Consider the following 26,544-nt stretch of genomic DNA (forward strand, 5'->3'; position numbering starts at 1 on the left):
AGCTCCAGCTGACTGACAGCCTCAGCTGTGCGCTGTGTGGAGGGGGTGTGTCTCTACACTCCAATCAGCTCTCAGAGCTCTCTTTTTTCACCTTTAATGTGATCTATAAAACTGTACAACTCAGTTGAACAACAAACTGAAATTTTATAGGTGGAGGGAAGTAAATATAAAAAAATATTGCTGCATAAGTGTGCACACCCTTACACTAATACTTTGATAAATGCATCCAATGTGGAGCAGCTTTAATATTTTATTTGAAAATCAGGTGGATTTTGGGCAAAATTCTCAGTTTGCTTCAAATGAGTTGAAGACTGCACAAATGTTGTTTAGAAGTTCCAGGTGGCATTGCACAGAGAAGCTCTAACCTAGTTTGACAAAACCGATGCGTCTGAGGTTACCTGGACATCATTTCTTCAGCTTCATGCATAATGTAACAGTGGTAAGCGATACTCGCAACGCACGACAGTGAGCGCTCACCTCAACCCGGAGAGAGCCGCATGCTCTCAGGAACTCGCGGATATTTTCCAGGCAGTCAGCTTCACTCTTTGGTTCTGCTGCAAACTAACGAGAAGAGAGAAAATGTGATATATATTTATTTACATATAGACCACAAATATAATATATTAGCTATATAAAACCCCTTTTTTCCTCATATATAAAACCATAATAAACAGTAGCGATGAAGAAAAAAAAAAAAAAAAACACCCTTTACACCAGGGGTGCCCAACCAGTGGCCCGGGGGCCACATGTGGCCCGCGGAGCCCTCTGATGTGGCCCGCGACCTCCTGCCCTGGGATGGCTGGTTTGCAAGCCCAGATTGCCGACCTGCCATCCAAGAGCATCAGTGTTGTAAATGAAGCCGGCAGTAGAGGAAGCAAGCAGCTTTTCAGAAAGTGCACCACGCCTGCAGAATATAATAGACGTCTATGGCAAAGTGCAGTTAACGGGCGGGAAAACCATACACTGCGCCACAATAGACCATAGACCATCAGTGTAAAAGCAGCCTTAGGCCCCTTTCACATGATTGGTCTGACCCAATCGGACCCTCCATTCACCTCTATGGAGCTGCAGATCTAAATAGACTTTTGTCCGTTCACACCCACCTGCCTCCAATCCGACCTGCTAAAAAAAAACAAGTAGATCTGCCCCCTTCTATCTGATTGGATCGGAGGGCCCATAGAGTAGATTGGGCTGTGTCTGCTTTGCATATGCAGACTGGACACAGACCTGTCATCTGCTCACTCGGCTCATTGTGGCTCGAGACTGGTTACTAAGTCGCTTAAGTGGCCCTCGGCCTTCAAAAGGTTGGGCACCACTGCTTTACACCTATACGGGTATCAATGCACATTGTATTAAATGGGCAGATGACATTCATTGCTCACCACCCAGCAAGATATACTCACCAAGTAATCTACAGTGTCAGATTGGATGGATGATGTCATGACCCCCCTGTGACCAATGCATACTTGTCATAGTATTTTTTATTTAAATTATATATTACAGGTATAAAATTGCAGTATAGCCTCTAAAAATTAAATGTGTAATCCATTATAAATCATTATATGTACCATCATCTAAGAATTAGATATATAGAAATATGAATATTTTGGTCCCCAAACCAAAGTTCCGAAGGCCGGGGGCAGCTGGACCATCTCGGTACAGATTTGAAAATTAGAACCGTGAAAAGCGACGATACAAGGAAGTAACCTCTGGGAGAGATGTCGCCACTGGAGGGGGGGATGAGGACCGCTACAGGGGCTTTGATCTAAAGTAAGTAATTCATAATGAGCTAGTATGCTAGTCATACTAGCTCATTATGCCTTTGTCTTTCAGGTTAAAAAAAAAAAAAAAAAAAAAAAAAAAATCGGTGGTTTACAACCACTTTAAGGTGCGTTAAAACTGCTCCACAAACACCTATTTTTTAAAGGGCAAGTGACATTACTGGAAATAAACAAATTTTAACGCCCCGTAACCGCACCACAAACGTTACCATAGACTTGAACAGGAGGCGCTGAAAGGCTTCAAACACCTCCTTACTCGTCATTAAAGCGCGATTCCACCCGTGATTTTTTTTTTTACAAAGGAGCTACAAACACTGTAGCTGCTGACTTTTAATAAGGACACTTGCCTGTCCTACTCGCCCACGATGATGGCCCCCCCCCCCCCCCCCGATGCCAATCCCTTGATCACTGCAGGTCCCACGCCGCCATCCTCGCTAATGGAAACAGGCAGTGAAGCAGTTTCCTACTGTGCATGCACAAGTCTTGTGCCGATTTGTGAATGGGCGGCTGCTCTCTGGGATTACACACAGTTCCCAGAAGGCAGCGCGCCCCATTCACTAGAAGAGGATGCGGAAGAAGACTCTCCGCGGATAAGGACGAGGCAGATTAGGAACATCCGCATAGCAACAGGTATTTCGGGTGAGTATAAAAAAAATAAAAAAATAAATAAAATATTCAATAATTTTTTTCAGCATTTGTGTATTTTTTTTTCAGGGTGGAACTCCACTTTAAAGCGTAAAGAGTACCACCCAAAAGTGGAACTTCCGCTTAATCCACTCCTTGCCCCCCTACATGCCACATGTAATTTTTTTTTGGGGGGGTGTGGGCTTCAGAAGGAGTGGGACTTCCTCCACCTAGGCGATACGTCATATGGCCTACAGCGGCCCCTCCCTGTAGGCGATCGCCTGGGACACGCGACAGGTCCCAGGCGATCGCCTGACCAATCACAGTGTGCAGCGCCGCTTGCGCATGCACAGTGAGTGCCCGGCCGTGAAGCCGAAATCTGTCATGGCCGGGTGCCCACACTAAAAATGAAGACGCTGGCCAAAGAGGGGGGGGGAGAGGAGCGGAGCTCCAGCCAGCGCTGGACCGTGGAACAGGTAAGTGTATGTTTATTAAAAGCCAGCAGCTACACTTTTTTTTAGCTGCTGACTTTTAATAAACATTAAAAAAGCCTGGAACTCCCCTTTAAGCTTAAATTTTTAAGCAAAGCAAAGCGAACACTTCACGTTTTAAAAATGGGAAGAGCACTGTATGCTGTCCATTGTATTATTTACAGAGGTGTAAGTCGGATGTATGAAACTCGGACTGCCTGTGTATATTCGTTACAAAATCATTTCTTTTTCTCCACAGACAAGCAAAAGCCACAGTCTGCAGGGCGGCCCTCGGACTGGGAGTAGGTGGTTTGGTAGAGCCAGTCAGGACTTTATGGTTATGAAAGGGGGAGCACAGTGATAACTTTATTGGGGTGCTTCTACTCCTTAAATGTCCAATCAGAACCTGGGGTAAGTAGCAGATCAGACTGTATTGCTGAACAGCAGTGTAGTCTACAGGGAAGTCCAGGACCTGGTTGTAATGTTTGGCAGGGGTGCCCATATCCCATGACCGTCTGAACAGAATGGCCTTTTTTGTAGGTAAAGCAGTTTACATATATTTCTTCACCTGTCTGTTGACTTCAATGAATAACAATGTCATGACTCTGGCCCAGGTAAGTGGACAACAGATCAGACGGAACATCACTTTATGGCTGCGTAGAAGAACAACTCCTAAGAAATCTGAGTAAAAAGAACATCAAGTCCAGCATGCTGGAAAATACCTGACATTGCTCAGTAATTGTTGCTTTGTCACCAAAAACATACTATAGTCACCAAATCAATCTTTAAGACACGTTTTTGAAAAAGAGGAACAATGTCCTTTCTACATAGAATGGAAGTATGACAAAACATCTTCCATAGAACTACTGGATATTAATGTATTACAGCTGTTCGACTACAAATCTTTTTCTCTTAGTTTCCGATCAAGAGTCAGAACTTTTGTCAGGTTTTCATCCATTGGTTTGGTTTCCTCGGTAATAACAGTCCCAGTGACACCAGGACAAGAAAGGAAAGGTTGTGCGTGTCACCGGAACCAGAAAGCAATAACAATCTATAGAACAGAGCTATGGAGTGAAGACATTACGGCCAGTTCACACCACATGCAGTCCAGTGCATTTATTTTTTTGCAAAAAAAAACGCATGAAAAGTAGGTTATATGGTCTTCAATGGCATAGTTCACACCAGTGCTTGCTGTTCCAGAAAAAATTAAGTAGGACATGCTGCATTTTATCTGCACTGGAACGCTGTAAAATGCATCAAAAACGCACTGGAACGCACCTAAATGCGCCAAAAATGCACCGGAACGCACTTGTCCTTATCTAAGGTTAATAAAAAAGAGGGGTGAAAAAAAAAGCACTGGACTGCGTCACAAACATGTACCAAAAATGCACTGGAATGCATCAAAAACGCGCTTGCAAAAAAAACACCTGGAACGCATCCGGATTGTGTTTCTATGGTGTGAAGGGGCCCTTAGAGAATGTGATCCAGTATAAAATAAAAAAGGATTAGAAGAAAAAACTTTTTTTGTCCGGTTTGGACAGAGTGGAGTGGATTTAGACCCCCTGTCAGGTATTTATTGCGGCTTGCGTCTCTATTATGGAGATTCTCCCTCTCCGTTTGTCCCGTCTACCATTATCATTGAAAGTAAAATAGTAGAAAATTAAAAATTTGGTGTTATCCCCAGAAAAGTAATAGCAGGGAAATCTTCCAATGGGGACACTAGTTCTTGTGACCTAGGGGGCCGCAAGGATTCCATTTAATTTGCATGGATTTCCTCTCACTTCCTGTTTTAGCTATGGGACAGGAAGTAGAGGGAAATCTCCTCAACGGGACACCGGTGTAAAAAAAAAAAAAAAAAAAAAAAAAATGGCAAGAGTTACAAGTTATATCCCTCCCTTGCTCTATCCAAGATGAACAGGTTCTACTTGCACAGAGAGCCAATAGACAGAGCGATTTTGACATATGTGGATATACTGCCGCATGTCGGCTCTCCTGCTTGAATCGCCATACCTGTTCTGACAGGGGACATGTCAGAGATCTACAGTTCCCAGTGAGCCCCCCCCCCCCCCCCCCCCCCTACAATTAGGCCCCTTTCAGACTGGGGCGGGAGCTGCGGTGGCGGTATAACGCCGCTAAAAATAGCGGCGCTATACCGCCGGAATTGCCGCGGGTATCAGCCGCTAGCGGTGCGGTATTAACCCCCGCTAGCAGCCGATAAAGAGTTAATACCGCCCGCAATGCGCCTCTATAGAGGCGCATTGCGGGCGGTATTGCCGCGGTTCCCATTGTTTTCAATGGGAAGGAGCGGTGAAGGAGCGGTATACATGCCGCTCCTCTCACCGCTCCAAAGATGCTGCTGACAGGAGATTTGTCTCCCGCCAGCGCATCGCCTCAGTGTGAAAGCCCTCGGGCTTTCACATTGAGTCTGCAGTGCAGGAGTTTTTCAGGCGGGATAGCAGCGCTATTTTTAGCGATTTACCGCCTGAAAAACTCCTCAATGTGAAAGGGGCCTTAGAACACACCTAGGGAACACACTTAACCCCTTGATTGTCATCTCGTGTTAACCTCTTCCCTGCCAATGTCATTTTTACATTGATCAGTGCATTTTTATTCATTTGGGGTCAGATTTGTCCGCCGCAAAGTCGCAGTCACGCTAAAAGTCACAGATCGCTGCCATTACTAGTAAAAAAAAAAAAAAATGTAAAAAAAAGAAACGTCCCTAAATCTATCCCATAGTTTGTAGACGCGATAACTTTTGCGCAAACCAATCAATATACTCTTATTGAATTTTATTTTACCAAAAATATGTAGAAGAGTATATATCAGCCGAAACTGATGAATATTTTTTTTTTTAGAAGGGGGGAGGGGTAGATATGTATTATAGAAAAAAGTAAAAAAAAATAAAAACATTTTTTAAACTGTTGCTCTTTGTTTATAGCGCAAAAAAATAAAAACCACAGAGGTGATCAGATACCACCAAAAGAAATCTCTATTTGTGAGGGGGGGGGGGGGGGGGAACGTTGGTTTTGTTTGGGTACAGCGGCGCAATTGTCAGTTAATGTGAAGCAATGCCGAATAGCAAATAATTGCCTGGTCGTTAAGGGGGGAAATCCTTCTGAGGCTGAACTGGTTAAAGAAACTTGTTTGGATGTTTTTGAAAAATAGGGGTTTTATGATCTCACATATTATGGGATGATGATGATTATTATTATATGGGTTATGAGATGAGCTCCCCACCTAGTAGATGTGTTCTCTCTCCACCAATAAACACCTGCCAGCAGTTCTAACCCCTCCCTACTATAGTAAATAATGTGCCTTGTCTCCATCACAAAGAAATCCCATAACTTCCCATCCTCGTGACACCCTGTTTCTTGGACAGAAGTAAAGCAGCCCGTACATTTATCAATTTTCTCATTCAACCAGTGGGTTAAAAAAAAAAAAGGAAAAAAAAATCAAATTTCCCCCACTACACATTCGATGTGAATGGGGAAAGACATCAGAACACAATGATCAGTGCTGCTGGCTATAGTCTGTGTCACGGAACGGCAGACTGGCTGGTTGTTCAAAAGTTGCTCTTCTGTACAACCAGGGTGCCCATACATTGGTCCCAGCTGAATTTCAATAAATGTATGGCTTTATTCCCCTCTATGGGGGCACCAACCTGACAGAGGTTTTAACCCTTCCATCTCCTGTACAAAACTAAGAAAAACATTGTCCGGAGTTGGGTGATGTCTATAGAATTACTGTGTTATAATGGAAAGCTGGGCTCCCTATTCTTCCATCAATTGGCTGTAATGCCAATACATGTAGTATATCTAATGAGATGGTATGTACCAATATGCGTGCCCAGAAGCTGCTGGTTTGGTTGTGCATTCCTCACATTGTATATCTCAGAATCCTGATTTTATCTAACAGTTACTGGAGGATATGTGCTATGGATGAAAACGATCAAGCTCTTCTGATTGGAATAATAATCAATAACTTACCACCATAACTATCCATTGAAATCCCCTTCCCCGTGTGCGACGTATCCGCCAAATGGGTTGTCAATAGATTTATCAACAACCCATTCTGACTGATCTGTCACACACGGGGAAGGGGATTTCAATGGATAGTTACGGTGGTAAGTTATCGATCTCATCTCTGTTTCCACCGTGCCGATCACATAATCTGATCGATCGAAATATCATCATATTCATGAGCAAAATATCTCTGTGATGCTGATGGATGCAAAACAATCCATAATATTCCACCCTGGCCGATCGACCACTTTGATTGGAAAGCGAAGGTATGACTACTCGACTGTTTGCAGATTTGATTGTTTTGATCAAATTGTATTTCAATTGGATACAAAGAATAATAAAATCCACCAATACAACAAAATACATGATTCTGTTTACATATCAGTGTTAGTTAGGTAAACAAGATCTGTCAGCAGCTACAACATAAACCAGAACTGACATAGTGGAGTCTTTTGGGCTCAACCACCCACTATACATTAAACAAGGGAGTCTCACTCCTACTGCTGCATTCTGAAAGAAAGACTGAGCCACAAGTGAGGTAGGTAAAATTACAAACAATACCTGGATCAGAACAATTCTATGACAGTCCTTTAACCACAACCCCTAAACCTAACCTCTAACACCAATCGCTCACAATGGTACCTGAACACAGAAGAGGGAATTAGAAAACACTGGCGTGCAATTCACTCTGACAGTTCACCCCCCCCCCCCCCCCCCCCAACAGAGAGTTTTGGGTGGACTGACCCTTTAACTCAGTGATGACATCACCCCTAAATAACATTTGCAGAGCATCCAATATTTCTGCAGTAGAAAGCAAAAGGAAGCTGAGTTAGTGACCTATTGCTCTCAGGAATCCAACAAGAAGTGATCGATCGGAGGTTTCTAGAAGACCTCTACTGACCTTATTTGTGGCAGGCTACAGACAGCTCACCCCCCAGTGCAGCAAACTACAGAGCACATTCACTGACAGGAAGAGAAAGCAAACTGGGCTGACCAATTAGGAAGTCACAGAGAATTCACCAATCCCCTCTCTGCAAGGCTGCCAATGTGTGCGAGCCTTACATGGGCAGCCCCAGGAAGACACAGCGAGGATGGAGGACTGCGCAGGGAACTCTCCTCTGACTTTAACTATTAGTAACCTATTCATTCTGAGATACAACCAAGTGGAATATATATATATATATATATATATATATATATATATACACATACACACATACACACACACATACATACATACACACATATACACACACACACACAGTGGGTACGGAAAGTATTCAGACCCCCCCCTTAAATTTTTCACTCCGTTATACTGCAGCCATTTGCTAAAATCATTTAAGTTCATTTTTTTTCCTCATTAATGTACACACAGCACCCCATAGTGACAGAAAAACACAGAATTTTGTACATTTTTGCAGATTTGTTAAAAAAGAAAATCTGAAATATCACATGGTCCTAAGTATTCAGACCCTTTGCTCAGTATTTAGTAGAAGCACCCTTTTGTTCGAATAAAATATTTATATTTATATATATATATATATATATATATATATATATATATATATATATATATATATATCTCACACACCAACAAATAGATATATATTACACACAAACGAGATGGAGATATATATATATATATATATATATATATATATATATATATTACACACACACACACACACACAAGATAGAGATATTATGGGCCAGATCCACGAAGCGTTTACGCTGGCTTATCTATTGATACGCCGCGTAACTTCCAGGTTGCTCCGGCGTATCTTTGTTTTGTATCCACAAAACAAGATACACCTGAAGCTGGGCTAGATCCGACTGGCGTACGTCTTAGTACGCCGTCGGATCCAATGTGCATATTTACTCTGGCCGCTAGGTGGCGTTTCCGTCGATTTCCGCGTCGAGTATGCAAATTAGCTAGATACGGCGATCCACGAACGTACGTCCGGCGCATTTTTTTTTACGTCGTTTCCGCAAGGCTTTTTTCGGCGTATAGTTACCCCTGCTATATGAGGCGTATCCTCAGTATGGCCGTTGTTCCCGCGTCGAATTTTGAAAATTTTACGTTGTTTGCGTAAGTCGTTTGCGAATAGGGCTTTGCGTAGAATGACGTTCACGTCGTAAGCATTGGCTTGTTGAGGGTTAATTTCGAGCATGCGCACTGGGATACCCCCAAGGACGGCGCATGCGCCGTTCAGAAAAAACTGCATTTACGTCGGGTCAAGACGTATTACCATAAAACACGCCCCCATCTCATCCATTTGAATTGCGCGCCCTTACGCCGACACAGTTACACTACGCTGCCGTAACTTACGTCGCAAATTCTTTGAGAATACGGGAAATACGCTGTAAGTTACAGCAGCGTAGTGTATCTGAGATACACTACGCCGGCCGTAAAGAAGCGCCGCGCTTCGTGGATCTGGCCCAATATATTAAAATACAGTAAAACCTTGGTTTGCGAGCATAATTCATTCCAGAAACATGCTTGTAATCCAAAGCACTTGTATATCAAAGCATTTTTTTTTTTACAGGATCTAAAAGAGAAGAGAGGCGCCTCTAAGTGTAGCAATAAGTTGCTAAATGTTTTACCTTCATTAAATGTAACCATATTGCTACACTTAGAGGCGCCTCTCTTCTTTTTTATACTCAGTTGTGACATGACACTACTCTTATATCAAGACGTCGCTTGTATATCAAGGCAACATTTATTAAAAATTTTGCTTGTCTTGCAAAATGCTCTCAAACCAAGGTTTTACTGTGTATATATATAACACACACACACACACACAAACACACACACACACACACACAGAGAGCCTTAGGGACCGGAGCACAATAAAATAAAAAATTCCCTAGTAAACGTATTGTTTGTTTCAAATACAGCCAAAACAAAAAAAGACAACAAAAACAATTACATACTGCCAATGGCTCGTAAAGAGGAACATAATTTGTAAAAAAAACATCTTTGCCATTCTGAAGCTTCCCTCCAACCACTTTACATATTATTTTATATATACTGTGATTCTGTACTTGCCAAATATGCTGCAGAAATCTCCCTCCACTGAGTCTGGCTGCTATTATTTTAACTGTTGGCAGCTTAAGCTGCTGCCTGGATTTACACAGACACACACCTCCAGCTCTGCAGCTCTCATTGGCTCTCTTATGACTTATCCCCCCTCCCTTCCTGGAAAACTCTCACAAAAGTAAGAGAGAGAGAGAGCTGTGCATGATGTCATAAGCCTAAATATGGGCTTTATAAGGTATTTACTGTCAGAAAAAAAAAATTACTATCCAAAGTTAAAACAAGGGCAGAAGATTTAACTAGACAATGCATTTCCTGAGGAAAATGCGAGTGGGAATGCTGAATAGCTGAATTGCTGAGCCCGCACAAAAGCCAATCACCATAACCACTACACTATCATTAGGACATACAAGCAGTGTTCCTTCAGTACTTATAAAGCCTAATATCACACAGCTCCTTTCTCTATCTGCAATATAGAGAGTGTCCTGACTTGCCTGGTCGCCCCTCCCCCCTCAAGAGGCTTTCTCCACATGAGGTGGGGGAGGAGGACTGCACTGAGGTAAGGAAAGCTATTTAGGGAATCAAAATACCATTAGAAACGCTTTCATCCACACACAAAATCAGTTATCGAAGCCTTCAAACAAAACGTAATAAATCCACAACCGTACATGCGATCGATACAGCGACTTCACCGTTTGAAAGACACGGCCCTTGTGAACGCATCGATATGAAATTTATGTTGATAAACTTAAAAATGTGGCCATGTCAGCGATTTAGAAAAGAGCGTCTTTGTGTGTTTTGCAGAAACATTTTTTAGACTTTTTAACATGACTCTTGTCCTTTAGAAGCTCCTGGAACTAAAACTAAAATACGTATCACAAAACTGATCACATTGCCTGAAACCAGACAAGCATACCTACGTTTTGATATATAAATTGTGTATGACAAGTAGATCTTGTGGGCGTGAGAGCAATTTGTTCCCCCTTTTTTTAAAGATAATAGTTTTTGTGGATGATCTCCACTCTAAAGGTCACATGACACACTCTAAACCTGCTCCATAGGATTACATTATAACCGATAAAAAAATCACTAAACGTAAATTGCGTTTTCACAAAAACCGTAAAAGATATCAATCTAAAAAGTCATGTTTGGATAGCTGAATATTTTGTGACCGCTTTAAAGTTTGTTTGGTGTCTGTAAGTGAAAGTATGAAGGAGCTGAAACTTTTGGCAGAACGTGTGTTTTGAAGCAGGAAAAAGGATGTTCTCATTGACTTCAATGTTAAAAAAAAGTGTCTAAAAGCTTAATATTTTAAAAAGTATAAATAGTACAAAAAAACTTGAAGAAGTCCCATCGTTAGCTGAACGAGACGAACATTTTAAAAGTTGAATGGTCTCAATAGCTGAAAGTATGCAGAAGTTACGCAGAGCCAAAAAACGTACGGAATAATAAAATTAAAATTAAAATTAAGAAGAAGAACTAGAAAATGCATTCCCTGAGGAAAATGCGAGTGGGAATGCTGAATTGCTGAGCCCGCACCAAAGCCATTCACCATAACCACTACACTATCTTTAGGACACACAGCTCCTTTCTCTATCTGCAAAGTAGAGAGTATCCTGACTTCCTGGTCACCCCTCCCCCCTCAAGAGGTTTCCCCTCCCCCCAGGTCAGTGAGGAGGAATATTGCACTGAGGTAGAAAGCTATTTATGGAAAGAAATTCCATTACAAACGCCTTTTAATTCACAGACCAATACATTAATTACGCCTCCAAACAAAACGTAATAAATCCACAACCGTACATGCGATCGATACAGCGACTTCACCGTTTGAAAGACACGGCCCTTGTGAACGCATCGATATGAAATTTATGTTGATAAACTTAAAATTGTGGCCATGCCAGCGATTTAGAAAAGAGCGTCTTTGTGTGTTTTGCAGGAAAATTTTTTAAATTTTTAACATGGACGGTCAATGAGAGTGGTTTTGTCACTCTTGTCCTTTAGAAGCTCCTGGAACTAAAACTAAAATACGTATCACAAAACTGATCACATTGCCTGAAACCAGACAAGCATACCTACGTTTTGATATATAAATTGTGTATGACAAGTAGATCTTGTGGGCGTGAGAGCAATTTGTTCCCCCTTTTTTTAAAGATAATTTTTGTTTTCAAAGATCTCCACTCTAAAGGTCACATGACACACTCTAAACCTGCTCCATAGGATTACATTATAACCGATAAAAAAATCACTAAACGTAAATTGCGTTTTCACAAAAACCGTAAAAGATATCAATCTAAAAAGTCATGTTTGGATAGCTGAATATTTTGTGACCGCTTTAAAGTTTGTTTGGTGTCTGTAAGTGAAAGTATGAAGGAGCTGAAACTTTTGGCAGAACGTGTGTTTTGAAGCAGGAAAAAGGATGTTCTCATTGACTTCAATGTTAAAAAAAAGTGTCTAAAAGCTTAATATTTTAAAAAGTATAAATAGTACAAAAAAACTTGAAGAAGTCCCATCGTTAGCTGAATGAGACGAACATTTTAAAAGTTAAATGGTCTCAATAGCTCAAAGTATGCAGAAGTTACGCAGAGCCAAAAAACGTACGGAATAAAATTAAAATTAAGAAGAATAATAAAAAACGAATATCAATACTGGGAATGCTTATTAAAGCATTCCCACTAATAATAAAAAACGAATATCAATACTGGGAATGCTTATTAAAGCATTCCCACTAATTATTATTATAATACAAGGTTTATATAGTGCCAACAGTTTACGCAGCGCTTTACAATGAAGGAGGATAGCACAATTATAGTACAGTTCAATACAGAAGGTACAGGAGGGCCCGGCTCGTAGAGCTTACATTCTAAACGTTGGGGGTGGTGATACAAAAGGTAATCGCTGCAGAGAATGATTTGATGGGGGTGGCTCAGGGACAGTTGTTAGGTGGGTGTGGGATAGGCTTCCCTGAATAAATGAGTTTTCAGGGATCTCCTAAAGGTGGACAGGGTAGGGGCTGATCGCACATACCGGGTCAGGGAGTTCCAGAGGATGGGAGAGGCTCTGGAGAAGTCCTGAAGGCGAACATGGGAGGAGGTAACAAGGGAGCTAGAGAGCAGGAGGTCCTGGGAGGAACGGAGGGGATGATTTGGGCGATATCTGTAGATGAGGTTGGTGATGTAGATGAGGGCGATGTTGTGAATGGCCTTGTATGTTGGGGTTAGCATTATGAATTTTACAAGGTGTGGTAGGGGAAGCCAGTGAAGGGATTTAATAGATGGAAAGTTGAAAAAATAACTGAAGTTCCTCTTTAATGCCAGGATAAGATAAGAGTCATGTGTATTCTCCCTTGAATCTAAGTTCATGTGCAATTCTTCCATATGTGTGCAGTAATCCAATGAGTAACTTTGCCTCTGTGCAGGAGATTACTGTAATAAAGACCGGTCACTGCCATTCTCCCTCCTTGTGCTGGATGACTGGTCTTGTCTCCAGTGTCATCTTAAGAGCATTGTAGGCCCCGGGCAATATAGTGCACTGGGGCCCTGTCTACACAATTACGCACGAGAATTTACTGACAAAAATCATAAAATTTACTGGCAGAACCACATTTTTTACTGCCACTGCAAAAAAAGTACCTAAAATTACAGTTTTCAGTGCCGAACAATGCAAATGTCAGTATTTAAACTATAAACATATAGCTAGTGCTATTAGCAATGTGTTTAAGTTAAACAAAAGTAAAAAAAAAAAATGTCTTCATTGACATGAAGGTCAGGTTACTATAACCCAGCCAGCACAGAGTTTCCTCTTACATCATTGTCTGCAGGATTCCCCCTTACAGTGAAAGGGAACTCTTATGTAAAGGGGAATGCTGCAGATCACGATCTAAGGGGGGAACTCTGATGTGGAGGGGGGCTCTGGTGACCAGAGACCACCTTATATCAGAGTCCACTGCTTTATCTTTATCACTTACATCAGAGTCCGCAGACTGAGTTCCCCCTTGCATAGTAAGGGGGAATCCTGCAGACTCTGATGTGGGGGGCACTCTGGTGACCAGAGACCACCTTCCGTAGAGTAAATACACTAAGGTAAGGGGGGTCACTAATATAGGAGGGGGAACCTTTATATCAGTGCCCCCTTACATTTTTGCATTCACTCCCCCCTTACATCAGCAACCCCCCGCACTCGTGGAGGACCGGATCTTCTCTGTGATTTCCGCAAACTGAGCATGGGCAGTTCTAACGCATCACTCTCCACAATTTTTTACTGGGGTTGCTGGGCAGCCGGTGGGGCCCCCCAGGCAAGCGGGGCCCCCGGGCAACTGCCCAGCATGCCCAATGGAAAAGATGGCCCTGCTTGTCTCCGCCCCCCTCTTGTAATTTTTCTGCAGTGGGTGGGGCCTGCCCTCCTACAGCTCTGCTCTTTCCACAGGCTATATACAGCACAGTGATTATGTCACTTCTACTTTAAAAAGGGTAATATCTGGGTTTGCAAAGTCATTTGGTACACACAAATTGGATTAAAATTGTGACTATTAAGGAATATATGTAAATGAAGGTTGTCAGCTCTAAAGCAAAACTATGCTTGCTAATCCAATAAACTAGGGATGCCCAACTGGTGTCACACGGTGGGACAGTTTCTCTCCAATGGTTCTCAAACCAACAGTGGTGTCAATATAATTCCACCTGGATTTCTGCTGATACAGCGATTTCCCTGGAGATCGAATGGTGGCGAGGAGTTAACTTTTTAATGGCCGTGGGAATGATTTGAAGTTGTGGTTCCCTTTGCATTAAATGTTTCCACATTATCATGGTATAGAACTATGCTTGGACTCCATCTTTCTGGATACTATATTAATCTTGGACTTTCAGCTCTGACTGGGGCACCTTATGTATATTGGTCCGTTTTGTCCACAGTGGAGCAAATGATGGATACCCTTTTTTTAATTAATTCTGAAAACCTATTTAGTTTGATTCCGAAACAGATCTGGAGTGCGTTTTTGTGGTGTGATGCAGATTAAAAAAACGCATTGGACTGCATCTGGTGTGAACCAGCCCTTAGGCCAGTTCCCGCCATTGTCCGGGTTCGGTCCGGATGCTTTTCTGCATGTGTGCATTTCCGATGTTTCCAGTGCGATTTTTCCACACTTTTTCTCTTCACCTTAAATAGGGATATGAGCGTGCCGGTGCATTTAGGTGCATTCCAGTGCGTTTTACCGTGTTCCAGTTCAGTGCAGGAAAAATGCAGCATGTACTACCGTACTTTATTTTTTAGGCTGCATTCACACCTGAGCGTTTTGTCACCTGAAGCGCGACGCTCCAAAACGCTAGAGGGGAAAAAATACATTATTCTCAATGGAGATGGTTCACATCTCCACTCCAAAACGCCTGAAGCTCAAACAAGTGCCAGACTCTTTTTTGTCGTGCAAATCGGGCGTTTGTATTTCCCATAGAAAGTAATGGAAACGCTCGATTCAAGTGACTAGCGCAACAACGAGCGTTTGCTAATCAATAGAACATTTCACCCAGGCAGAAGATAAATAAAATCTACCAACATAGCAATAAGTGATGAAAGATAATAATTTATCCTATTGGCTAAAATAAAAACCGTCGAAGTACAAAAACGTCGGACGACGCTGTATGCAAACGCATGAATACGCGCAACCAAACAAGCTACGCTCAGGTGTGAATGCAGCCTTAGTGCTGGGGTTTTTTGGTTATCGATTAGGTACATATTAACAGTACAGTAAAACCTTGGTTTGAGAGCGTTTCGCAAGACAAGCAAAATGCTTTATTACATTTTGCCTTGCTATACAAGCAATGTTTTGATATAAAAAGTAGCGTCATGTCACAACAGAGTATAAAAAAAGAAGAGAGGAGCCTCCAAGTGTAGCAATATGGTTACATTTAATGAAGGTACAACATTTAGCAACTTATTGCTACACTTAGAGGCGCCTCTCTTCTCTTTTATACCCTGTAAAAAAAATGCTTTGATATACAAGTGCTTTGGATTACAAGCTGTTTCTGGAACAAATTTTCATCAAATTTTGATCACAATCCAAGGTTTTACTGTATATATTATATGTGCTTGTGATATTCAGAATTTATAAGTCTAGGTTCACATCTGTGCAGGCTTGTTTACACAGGAACAGCAGCCCATTTATTTTAATGGGGTGTACCTGCAGGACACAGGGGGAAGAAAGTCCCCAGCCATAAAAAAAAAACAAAAAAAAAAACGTCTGTACAGAACAGCATGGTGCTGCCACACTATGTGGTTTCGTGCATGCAAAAACGCATAGTGCTTTCCGATGTGTGGTAGTGCCATTAAGAATTATGAATTGCCCTTATATGTGCTCCTTGCTGTGATGGCCAGTTATAGATGGGGCAGTGGCCATTTTCCGCACATTTTTCCTGCATGTCAGGCGATTATGCACGCTTTCCTGATCTCATATATGAACCTAGTCTCATGCCGCGTACACACGGTCGTTTTTTGTACACACAGGCCTAATATCGTCTAGTATCGGACAGTTCAACAGAAACTGGCCAACATTCGGCCCGTGTGTACGGCAGCCTGTCCAGCTTCTGTCGCATGGTCATGACTGAAAAACATCTGCTGATCGGTATCCGATCAGTGAAAAGAAATAGTATTAGGCCTCTTTCACACTGAGCGCCCGTACAGGTCCGTCTGTCAGTTTTTTTTGCGGACCTGTACGGGCGCCCTGTGCTCCTCTATGGAGCCACGGATGTCAGCGGTGACATGCCCGCTGACATCCGACCCGCCAAAGTGTGACAGAGGAAAAACCTCCTTTTCCTTCTGTCTGGCGGATCGGATCGGGTGAACACGGACATACGGTCCGTGTTCATCCGATCCCCCCATAGGGGGGAGCGGAGAAAAGACAGGGCGGTCCCTGCACAGTGTGCAGGGACCGCCCTGTTATCCGCCGGCTCAGCGGGGATGAACGGAGCGATCCCCGCTGAGCAAGCGGAGGTGCACGGGGCGGATCATTACTGATCCGCCCAGTGTGAAAGAGGCCTTACCGAAATTACTGTGATATTTTTCGTACTACCAGTCTAACCTACCAGTGTTTGGACAGCTTTTGAAGGAAAACTATTTCTATAAAGGTTTTCCATCCTTCAAGCCATAGGATATCTAGTGGTATTAGACATGCACATCCCAAGCCAAATAGCATTATTTTATCTGGCATCATCCCATGTGTATTTTGCAAACAATCTTTTTTTGATAGATAAAATTGTTACTACTTGTGGAAAGGCCAACAATTTAATACTATTTATATGAAAGATACTTTACATTTTTCAAGTCCTCGCTGCTGATGAACAAATAAACTCCTTAACCGCTTCCCGCCACCTGTACACATATATGCAGTTTCACAGAAGTGTTTTTGCTGGGAGTATTTAGACCAGGCTCTCACTGAAAGCCCTGTGTCTTGTAATATTGTCTAGTACACACAATGAGATTATTGGACAAATGATCGTTCGTTTTTTTTTTTTGTGCATGCTAATCTCAGATTGAATCTGAAAAGTTTACGAAAGTCCCAAAAATTCTCGTATGACAGAATAAAAATTCGGAAGTGTCATGTGTTGTAATGTATTTTCGAACGACAGCTGTACGGATTTAACGAAAATTGTACGATCTGGCCGCGTCCAGAAAAAAGAATTGTGCATGTCCGATAGAAAAATTAATCGGATCAACTGTCATGAACGGCTCTCGAAAGCTCTGTAACTAAAGATCCAATTATCATACGATCACTTTGAAAGCTGTATTTTTAGTACAATTTTCTGATTGTGTGTGAGGGGGCTTAATGATTGTGAACCAAGAGTCCCAGATCCCCAAACACCTGATTGCTATGATAGCCTCTGATTGGCTATCAAAGTAGTGATCAGTCACTGTTCAGCCTGCCCCTGTTTTTTTTTTTTCTCCTCTTGAATGAAGAAAAAGATGCATCATTTTCTCCTTGCCAAAGGGTAAAATGTAAACAAAAACAAAATGTGTGCAAAAAATAAACATAACATTATAAAGAAAACATAGATTAGCATTTGATCAGGGTCAGTGTATTTTGGGTAACAAAAAAATAAAATAAAAAAAAAAACAGAAAAAGGTAATTTTTCTCATTTAGAATCGGTGTCGGTGTGTTTTAAAGTGGTTGTAAACCCTTACAGACCACTTTTACCTACAGGTAAGCCTAGATTAAGGCTTACCTGTAGGTACAAGGAATATCTCCTAAACCTACACGGTTTAGGAGATATTTGCAGAAAAGACTGCACCGATGTCTACGACGTATGCGCGCCATAGACAATGGTGCAGGCGCACTGAGCGTGTCGTTAGTGAAGGCGATCGTGCTGTCATGCGCTGGAGTGACATCATCGCGGCTCCAGCCAATCACAGCACCAGAGCCACGATACCCGGAAGTCACTCTGGTAGAAATGGTGGCGATGAGGGACGCTGCAGGGGCTTCGATCTTAGGCATACTAGCTCATTATGCCTCGGTCTTGTAGGGTTTCTTTTTTTTTTTTTTTTTTTTAAGGGGCTTTACTTCCTCTTTAAGTTGAATAAAAAATCAAAGTGCACTATTGTTTCTGGGCATCTGTATAAATTGCTTTTTGGTGGTAGCTTATGGTAATAGAAATAAATATACAGCCAACATTATATAAAAAGATCAAATTATATATATTGGGCCGGATTCAGAAAGCACTTACGCCGACGTATCTACTGGTACGCCGCGTAAGTGCACGGATGCACCGTCGTATCTATGCGCCTGAGTCTCAATGCAAGATACGCCTGAAATGTAGCTTCATCCGACCGACGTAAGTCTCCTACGCCGTTGGAGCCTGGGCGCATATTTACGCTGGCCGCAAGGGGAGCTTCAATTGATTTACGTGTCGAATATGCAAATGACCGAGATACGCCGATTCACGAACGTACTTGCGCCCGTCGCAGTAGTATACGCCGTTTATTTAAGGCATACGTCCGGCGTAAAGTTAAGCCTCATAAAGCAGAGGTAAGTCATGTTAGGGTATGGACGTCGGAACAGCCGTCGTATTTTACGCCGTTTACGTAAATCGTACGTGAATGGGGCTGGGCGTAGGTTACGTTCACGTTGTAGGCATTGAGCCGTCGTATCTTAGGGAGTAAATGCGCGCATGCACCGTTCATTCGGCCCTTCATTTGCATGGGGTCACGGTTAATTTAAATGCATCACGCCCACTACCTTCCTACTTTGAATTAGGCGGGCTTACGCCGGCCAATTTACGTTACGCTGGCGCAACGTAGGGAGCGAGTGCTTTGTGAATACTGCTCTTGCTTCTCAGAGTTACGTCGGCGTAGCGCATATGAGATGCTCTACGCCGGCACAAAGATGCACCGAGATACCTGAATCTGGCCCATCATTTTTTTTTTTTTACTATTTTTGGACCAGTTTTCCCTGGTATATAAAATAAATTCAGGAGATGTCCATTACTGTTTACCAACAAATGAAATCCCAGTTTGTCCTGAAATATGGTATAATCCATCTGGATACTTGCAATAATATTTCACTAACACCATTTCAAAGTTGCAAAACTGTGTTCAGACGTTAGGATTTGTTTTACCTTCCATCGTGAAGGGGTTAAAGTATAATTGAACATCTGATTAAATGTAGGTACAGAAATAGTTAAACTATTTTCTATAAAACTTCATTATAATCCGGAACCATATCTGTAGTAAAAACCCTATTTTTAGAATGGCCTCTTTGGTTTTCTCTTGGCCTGTTTACATTGCGCAGCTGCTGAAGACCTATCCTGCACCCACCCCTAATCTCCAGTACAGAGAGAGGGAGGGGGTCTCTCACAGTTATTACTGTCCAGCTCCGGCCGACACAAGAAGTGTTTTCTGACCTTCTAATATAGCAGAAGACCGTCACAGTAGTAGAGACCACAGTTGAGTGAGATAGAGCGTCGGAAGCCATGCAAAGTAAACCGTACAAAGTACCTATACAGTTCATCCTTGTATTAAAATGTGTTTTATTTTTGGTTGTGCAATTCAAATAAAAAATGTACTCCAGTTGAAGGAAACGGTTACACCCACCGAAAGCCTAACCAATCAGCTGGAGGGGATCGCATACGATACATGCCACAGCAAATTCAACTCTGCTTATCAAGTTTGAATGACGACACAGCCTGTCAAACTTTCCCATTAGGGCCGATTCACACTGGTCCGACATGTACTCCGACTTCGAGGGCACAAGTCGCATGACATGTCCAAATCAATGGTTCCCTATGAAAGACGTTTTAACTTCACTGGACTTGGGCACGATTTCAGTATATTGGTTTGAATGAAAGTCGAGATCTGCATCTTAACTGATCCGACTTGTAGTCCGACCAGGCCAAAATGTAAAAAGAAAAAAAAAAAAAAAAACGCCCCCACCAAATCCATCCCTTATCTAAGCATGTAGCTTGGCAGGTCAGGAAAGGGGAAGACGAGCGCGTCCCCTGCCCCCCCCCCCCCCACCAATATCCCACTCCTCCATGTGAATGAGTATGGAGTACATTGTACCCCTACCAATTCACCAGAAAAAGAAGTATAGTGTTTTACCGAAAAATTCACTGTCTCAACCTAGCCATACCATGCTTTTCTCAGAGGCAGTTATACGTTGTATGCTGGGATCAGTAGCGGCCACTCCATTAGGGGTGCTGCACACCTAGTAATGCACCCGGCCCCCTAATCTACACGTGGGGTGCCGAACACATGGATTGCAATGGGTTTTTTTTTGTGTTGGGAAGGGGGGAGAGGATTTGTGCTAGAAAAGTAATATGGTAGAGGGGAATTTTATTTTATTGGGGGAGGGGGTATTTGTGCTAGGAGGGGAAATGTGTGTGTGTGAGGGAGGGCAGTTTGTGCTAGGACGGGGGATTGGGTGAGGGGATTTTGTGCCGGGAAGTGGAGGATTTTGAGTGAGGGGGGGGGGGATTTCTGCTTGAAGGAAAAATTTGAGGGGGTAGAGGATTAGTGCTAGGAGGGAAAATACTTTTTTGGGGGGAGGGGGGATTTGTGCTGGGGGCATATGGGGACAGAGAGAAAATTTGAGCTGGGTGATTGGGTGGGGGAGGGGATCAGCATGCAGATTAGTGCTTGATTCTTTTTTATTTATTTATTTTTTTGGGGGGAGGGGCGCAATTTGGTATGTTCGCCCTGGGCTCTAGATGGCCTTGCCCCAGCACTGTGCAGAGCACTTGAAGCACAAGTTCTAGTTGGCCCTTTTCCAATTTGTAGCAAATTTATGTGGCAAGTCTCTAGCAAGAGCAAAGTTGCAGTGGCGAGTCTGCAACAGCCTTTTTCAACCAAGGTTTCTTTACGTGGTTGTAAACACACACACAAAAAAAATAAAAAAACCTGCAAGACAGAGGCATTATGAGCTAGCATGCATAGAATAGCATACTAGATCATTATAAATTACTTACCTTAGATTGAAGACCCCGCAGCGCTCCTCGTACACCGCTCTGGCCGGCGACATCGCCCCGAGTTACTTACGGTTATTGCGGGCTCCGGCGCTGTGACTGGCCGGAGCCGCAATAAAACCTTCTGTGTGTAGCAGCCTCCCCAGCACCCCCTAATACTTACCCGAGCCCCATCTCTGTCCAGTGATGTCCATAAGTCCCTTGGCCGTTTGGGATTCTCCTCCTGATTGGCTGAGACATAGCAGTGCCGCCATTGGCTCCCGTCAAAGTTTGTTAGCCAATCAGAGAAGAGAGTGGGCGGGGCCAGGTCGGGGCTCCTTGTCTGAATGGACACAGGGAGCTGTGACTCAACAGGAGGGAGGGGCCCGGAGTACAGAAGAGGGACCCAAGTAGAGGTGGATCTGGGCTGCTCTGTGCAAATCCACTGCAACAGAGCAGGTAAGTTTACAATGTTTGTTATAAAAAAACAAACAAAAAAAAAACAGACTTTACAATTAATCACTTTAAAGGGGTTGTAATTAAGGTGAAAAAAACACCTCGTTGTCACGGGCCCCCTAGCCCCCCCCCCCGTTTTACTTAGCGGAGTCCGTTCACCTGCTGTGCGCATCCCCCGGCGTCCTCTTCTCCACGGCTTCTTGGCTTGATTGGATTGATAGCAGCGCAGCCATTGGCTCCCGCTGCTGTCAATCAAATCCAATGACGCAGCCTCCGGGGGGTGACCGAGTAATACACTCTGTGTCTATGGACGCAGCGTGTATGACAGGGAGCGTGCCCGCAAGCTAACCCTTCCCAGAGGGGGTTAGCTATTGAGGGGAGGAGCCAAGACAGCCGCCGAGGGACCCCAGCACAGCAGGATCGGGGCCACTCTGTGCAAAATAAACTGCACAGTGGAGGTAAGTATAACATGTTTGTTATTTAAAAAAAAAATAATAATCCATTACAACCCCTTTAAGGGGTGCCTTGGCAGATTGCCCACAAATTGTATACAAGCCGACGTGTGGATGAAGGCTGCCTTTTTAGTTACATGAAGTCACAGGTTTTCATTGTGCACCATCACAACCTTCTATCCTAACGACCAATGGCAAGATCATTTTATGAGGAGGATGTCAGTCAGTTGCTTGGCATCCTTGTTTGACCCTCCCCTGCCCCTCTCAATCAGTGTTTGGGTCACATTAGCTGAGTGATAGAGAAAAACTGAGGGAGAAGAGAAGCATTGGAACACTGGTTAGTACCAGTTTGCAAAAGTGTATTTGCTTTGGAAGAATAAACCCCCTCTAATGTAGGGTTTCCTACTTGACTTTTGGATGTTGCTGCCTTATGTACAATTAGAATAGGGTGCCTCGAGACCAGAGATGGACTGGCCATTGGGACTACAGGGAGTTTCCCGGTGGGCAGATGCCTTAGTGGGCTGGCTTCAGTGGGCCACCACCCCCCTCTGCTCCTCTGTCTCTCCCTCCCTGCAGCGCTCACCTCCTCTCCCTCCCCGCAGCGCTCATCTGGGGGGGGGGACAGAGAAGCAGATGGAGGACCAGAGGAGCAGGGGGATGCCAGAGGAGCATGGGGGGGACCAGAAGGAGCACGGGGGAGGGGACAAACAGCTGACTCAACAGCTATGGCCTGGAAGTTTCTCACTTCTGCCTAATCTTGTCCCATGGGGGGGGGGGGGCACCGAACTGATTCTTTGCCCGGGTGAAATAATGTCTAGCTTCCCCACTGGTACTGCCTATAAGAGTACCAGTACCAGCCGCTTTACTCTAATAAAGTAGAATGGCTAGTGAAGGGGGAGAGGGGGCTTGGGTGGCTGGGGGGGAGCGGGAGTTGTCCGGCCTCCATAGGAGAGACCTATCAAAGTGGGCCAGTCTGGATGAAGTCCAGGACCAAATTTTTGTCCCAGTCCAGCCCTGCTCGAGACTGTCCCTAATTTTTAAAAAGTTGAGAAACACTGGTCTACAGCAAGAGCTCTGCAAGTCTACAGCATGAAAATTCAGCCACAGTGACCCCTGTGGTGGGAGGACTATTGCACAACATAACTGAACCAGAACTTGCAGCAGACTTGCAGAATGTTTGCAGAGAATGTTGATCTGGAATCATCCAATGCGAACTTTCTGCAATTGTGCAACACACTTGTGAAGCCTGGCAAGTCTAACAATAGCTTAGCAAGTCATTTTCAAACTTGCTGTCTGGGTAGCGTTAGTCAATTTTTTTTTTTAAATGAACTTTATTGAAATGTCAGAGTGAAGCGAGGTGGTGGGTTGCCTTGCACTATGCTAAGCTTGAAAAAAAATTGGCACCACTGAAAGTAAATGAAAGCAAAAGCATCCTTGGAAAGAGGAAGCTTGATACTTACCTGTCCGTCGGAGGCTTCTTTAACCCTTTATTTATTGAAGAGCTCTGGACACTGCGGCTGACTTTCAGGTGTCTACCACTCCCCCCCACATATGAGTTCTGTGGTTTCTCCCGCTGACCCCTATGTCATTGTTGTGTTGTAGGGGGTCAGCGGGAATTACCACAGAACCCGGGGGTGGGTGCACACCGAGCAGTGTTAAATAACAGCAGTGTCTGGAGCTCTGGGTGATTTGTCTTTAGATTATTTTCTGCCTACAGGTGGAATGACACCAAGGAGTCAGTTCTCTGTCCTAAACTAAAAATATCAGCTTTTACTTTTCTCCTTTACAAATGATATAACAATATTTGCGCACCCCTGAACCCTGCGCTCTGTACGCAGCGTACCAATGAACCCTGCGCTCTGTACGCGGCGTGCCCCTGAACCCTGCGCTCTGTACGTGGCGCGCCCCTGAACCCTGCGCTCTGTACGCGGCGTACCAATGAACCATGAGCTCTGTACGCCGGCGTGCCCCTGAACCCTGCGCTCTGTACGTGATGTGCCCCTGAACCCTGCGCTCTGTACGCAGCGTACCAATGAACCATGCACTTTGTACGTGGCATGCCCCTGAACCCTGTACGCAGCGCACCCCTGAACCCTGCGCTCTGTACGCAGCGTACCAATGAACCATGCGCTCTGTACGTGGCATGCCCCTGAACCGTGTACGCAGCGCACCCCTGAGCCCTGCGCTCTGTACGCAGCGTACAAATGAACCATGAGCTCTGCATGCGACGCGCCCCTGAACCCTGCGCTCTGTACGCAACGCGCCCCTGAACCCTGCACTCTGTACGCGGCGCAGCCCCTGAACCCTGCGCTCTGTACGCGGCGCAGCCCCTGAACCCTGCGCTCTGTACGCGGCGCAGCCCCTGAACCCTGCGCACAGTTTATTTTCTGCCTACAGGTGGAATGACACCCAGGAGTCAGTTCTCTGTCCTAAACTAAAAATATCAGCTTTTGCTTTTCTCTTTTACAAATGATATAACAATATTTGAAACAAATATGTTTATGGTTTGTATGTTTTTTTTTTTTTTTTTTTATATATTATTGATGTTTATGGTTTGTATGTTTGTTTGTTTTTTTTTATATATTATTGTTGTATAATTTTATTTCCATGACAGATCATTGTATGGCTTTGCTGACATTTTGGTAATAATTGTCTTTCTGGGTCCCTGATTAAAATGTTGAATAATAATTTCCCAATTCTTTATAAAAGAAATTAGAATATATTTTGGATTTGGGTTAAAACTGACTTTCACTCCAGGAATGTTTTTTCCTTTTTGCAAGCTACCTCATCTGCAAAAAAAAAAAACACCACACCTGCGCTCTGTACGCCGCGCGCCCCTGAACCCTGCACTCTGTATGCGGCATACCAGTGAAAAATGCGCTCTGTATGCAGCGCACCCCTGAACCCTACGCTCTGTAAGCAGCACGCCCCTGAACCCAGCGCACCCCTGAACCCTGCGCTCTGTATGCGGAGCGCCCCTGAACCCTGCGCTCTGTACCCCAGATACAGCTGCCCTATGGCACCCCGAGCAAGACCCATGTTTTTTCACACAGTGGAGTTCATTTTTTAAATAAGGTGTTGGATGAATTAACAACAGTATGTAGAGATACAGTTCATGCTGATGTGACTTTTAGTAATGGGGAGGGAAGATTCCCTTAATTTAGCAACACTTTTGACATTTTATATCTAAAATAGAGCTTTCTTCACCGTTATCAAGCACAACCAAAATATTTGAACAACTTGAAGAGATAAGAAGGAGAATAACCAACCGATAGAAAGTTGGAGAGAGGGGAGAGTGCAGAGAGCTCATGGAGGGAACATGTTGGGAAGGATCGTGAGCGATCTGCCTCCGATCAGAGAACACACAGATCGCTGCCAGCTCCATGGACTAGACTCTGCCTGCCTGCAGCCACCCTCACCTGGAGGAATGACATACCTGAGTGTGGGGGGGGGGGTATCTGAAGAATGATCAGGGCGTTTCCCTCGCACACACACACAAGTATGGAGCGATAATACAAGGCATCTAAACACACATCCGATAAAGTACAAGTGACACCGATCTGGCCACTTACCTTCTCCACCGATCCCGGCAGCAATCGGCTCATGAGCTTGCACAGCACGACTCCGTCTTTTAGGGAGCATTTTAGAAAGTCCTCGGGGTCGCAGATGTTCTTTTTGGGGGAGTTGAGGACCCCCAGAGAGATGAGCCAGGTGACAGTCTGCTCCTCCGCATTCATGGCTGTGCTTCTTCCCTCCCTGGGCCGGACGATTAGCACACAATCTGCTACAAGAGCCACATCCGCGATCACATCTCCGCTCTCTTCCTATTTCTGTGCAACAGCAACAAGCGCTCACAGCCTCACACTACACACAACAGGAAGCGGATCATTAGATCACTACTCGGCTCTCATACACACACATGGTGAGCCTGGCACTCACTAATACACCGATTTATGGGCATATTTCTCCATTACTATAGAGATCTGCCCATTATCACATCACACAGGGTGTCATGACATACTAACAATACACATGTGTGTAATTAGAGCAGAAGAGGAAGTGGATCTGCAGGCTTTTAGAACATGTCATATACATTGTATTTAATACCCTGTGTGGACCTTTATTACATATACACATAGGGCCAGATTCACTCACAACGGGCGTATAAGTAGATACGCCGTCGTAAGTCTGAATCCCCGCCGTCGCAACTTTAAGCGTATGCTCAAACTGAGATACGCTTAAATGTTGCTAAGATACGACCGGCGTAAGTCTCCTACGCCGT

At 43.9% G+C, this 26,544-nt stretch overlaps 1 protein-coding gene across 2 annotated transcripts in view; it reads right to left on the reverse strand.

Moving 5' to 3' along the window:
- ARHGEF6 (Rac/Cdc42 guanine nucleotide exchange factor 6) overlaps window positions 1-26,203 on the reverse strand; it is a 174,133-nt gene extending 147,930 nt beyond the window's left edge. For both annotated transcript variants that reach the window (XM_040323759.1, XM_040323758.1), the window contains exons 1-2: window positions 25,835-26,203; window positions 478-561 (exon numbers count right to left, since the gene is read on the reverse strand). In XM_040323759.1, coding sequence (XP_040179693.1) covers window positions 478-561; window positions 25,835-25,999 — 249 coding nt within the window. In that variant the 5' untranslated portion in view covers window positions 26,000-26,203. The remainder of the gene's footprint in view (window positions 1-477; window positions 562-25,834) is intronic.
- Between the last annotated feature and the right edge of the window lie 341 nt (window positions 26,204-26,544).

Source organism: Rana temporaria, chromosome 9 (genome assembly GCF_905171775.1).
Source record: "Rana temporaria chromosome 9, aRanTem1.1, whole genome shotgun sequence".
Lineage (NCBI taxonomy): Eukaryota > Metazoa > Chordata > Amphibia > Anura > Ranidae > Rana > Rana temporaria.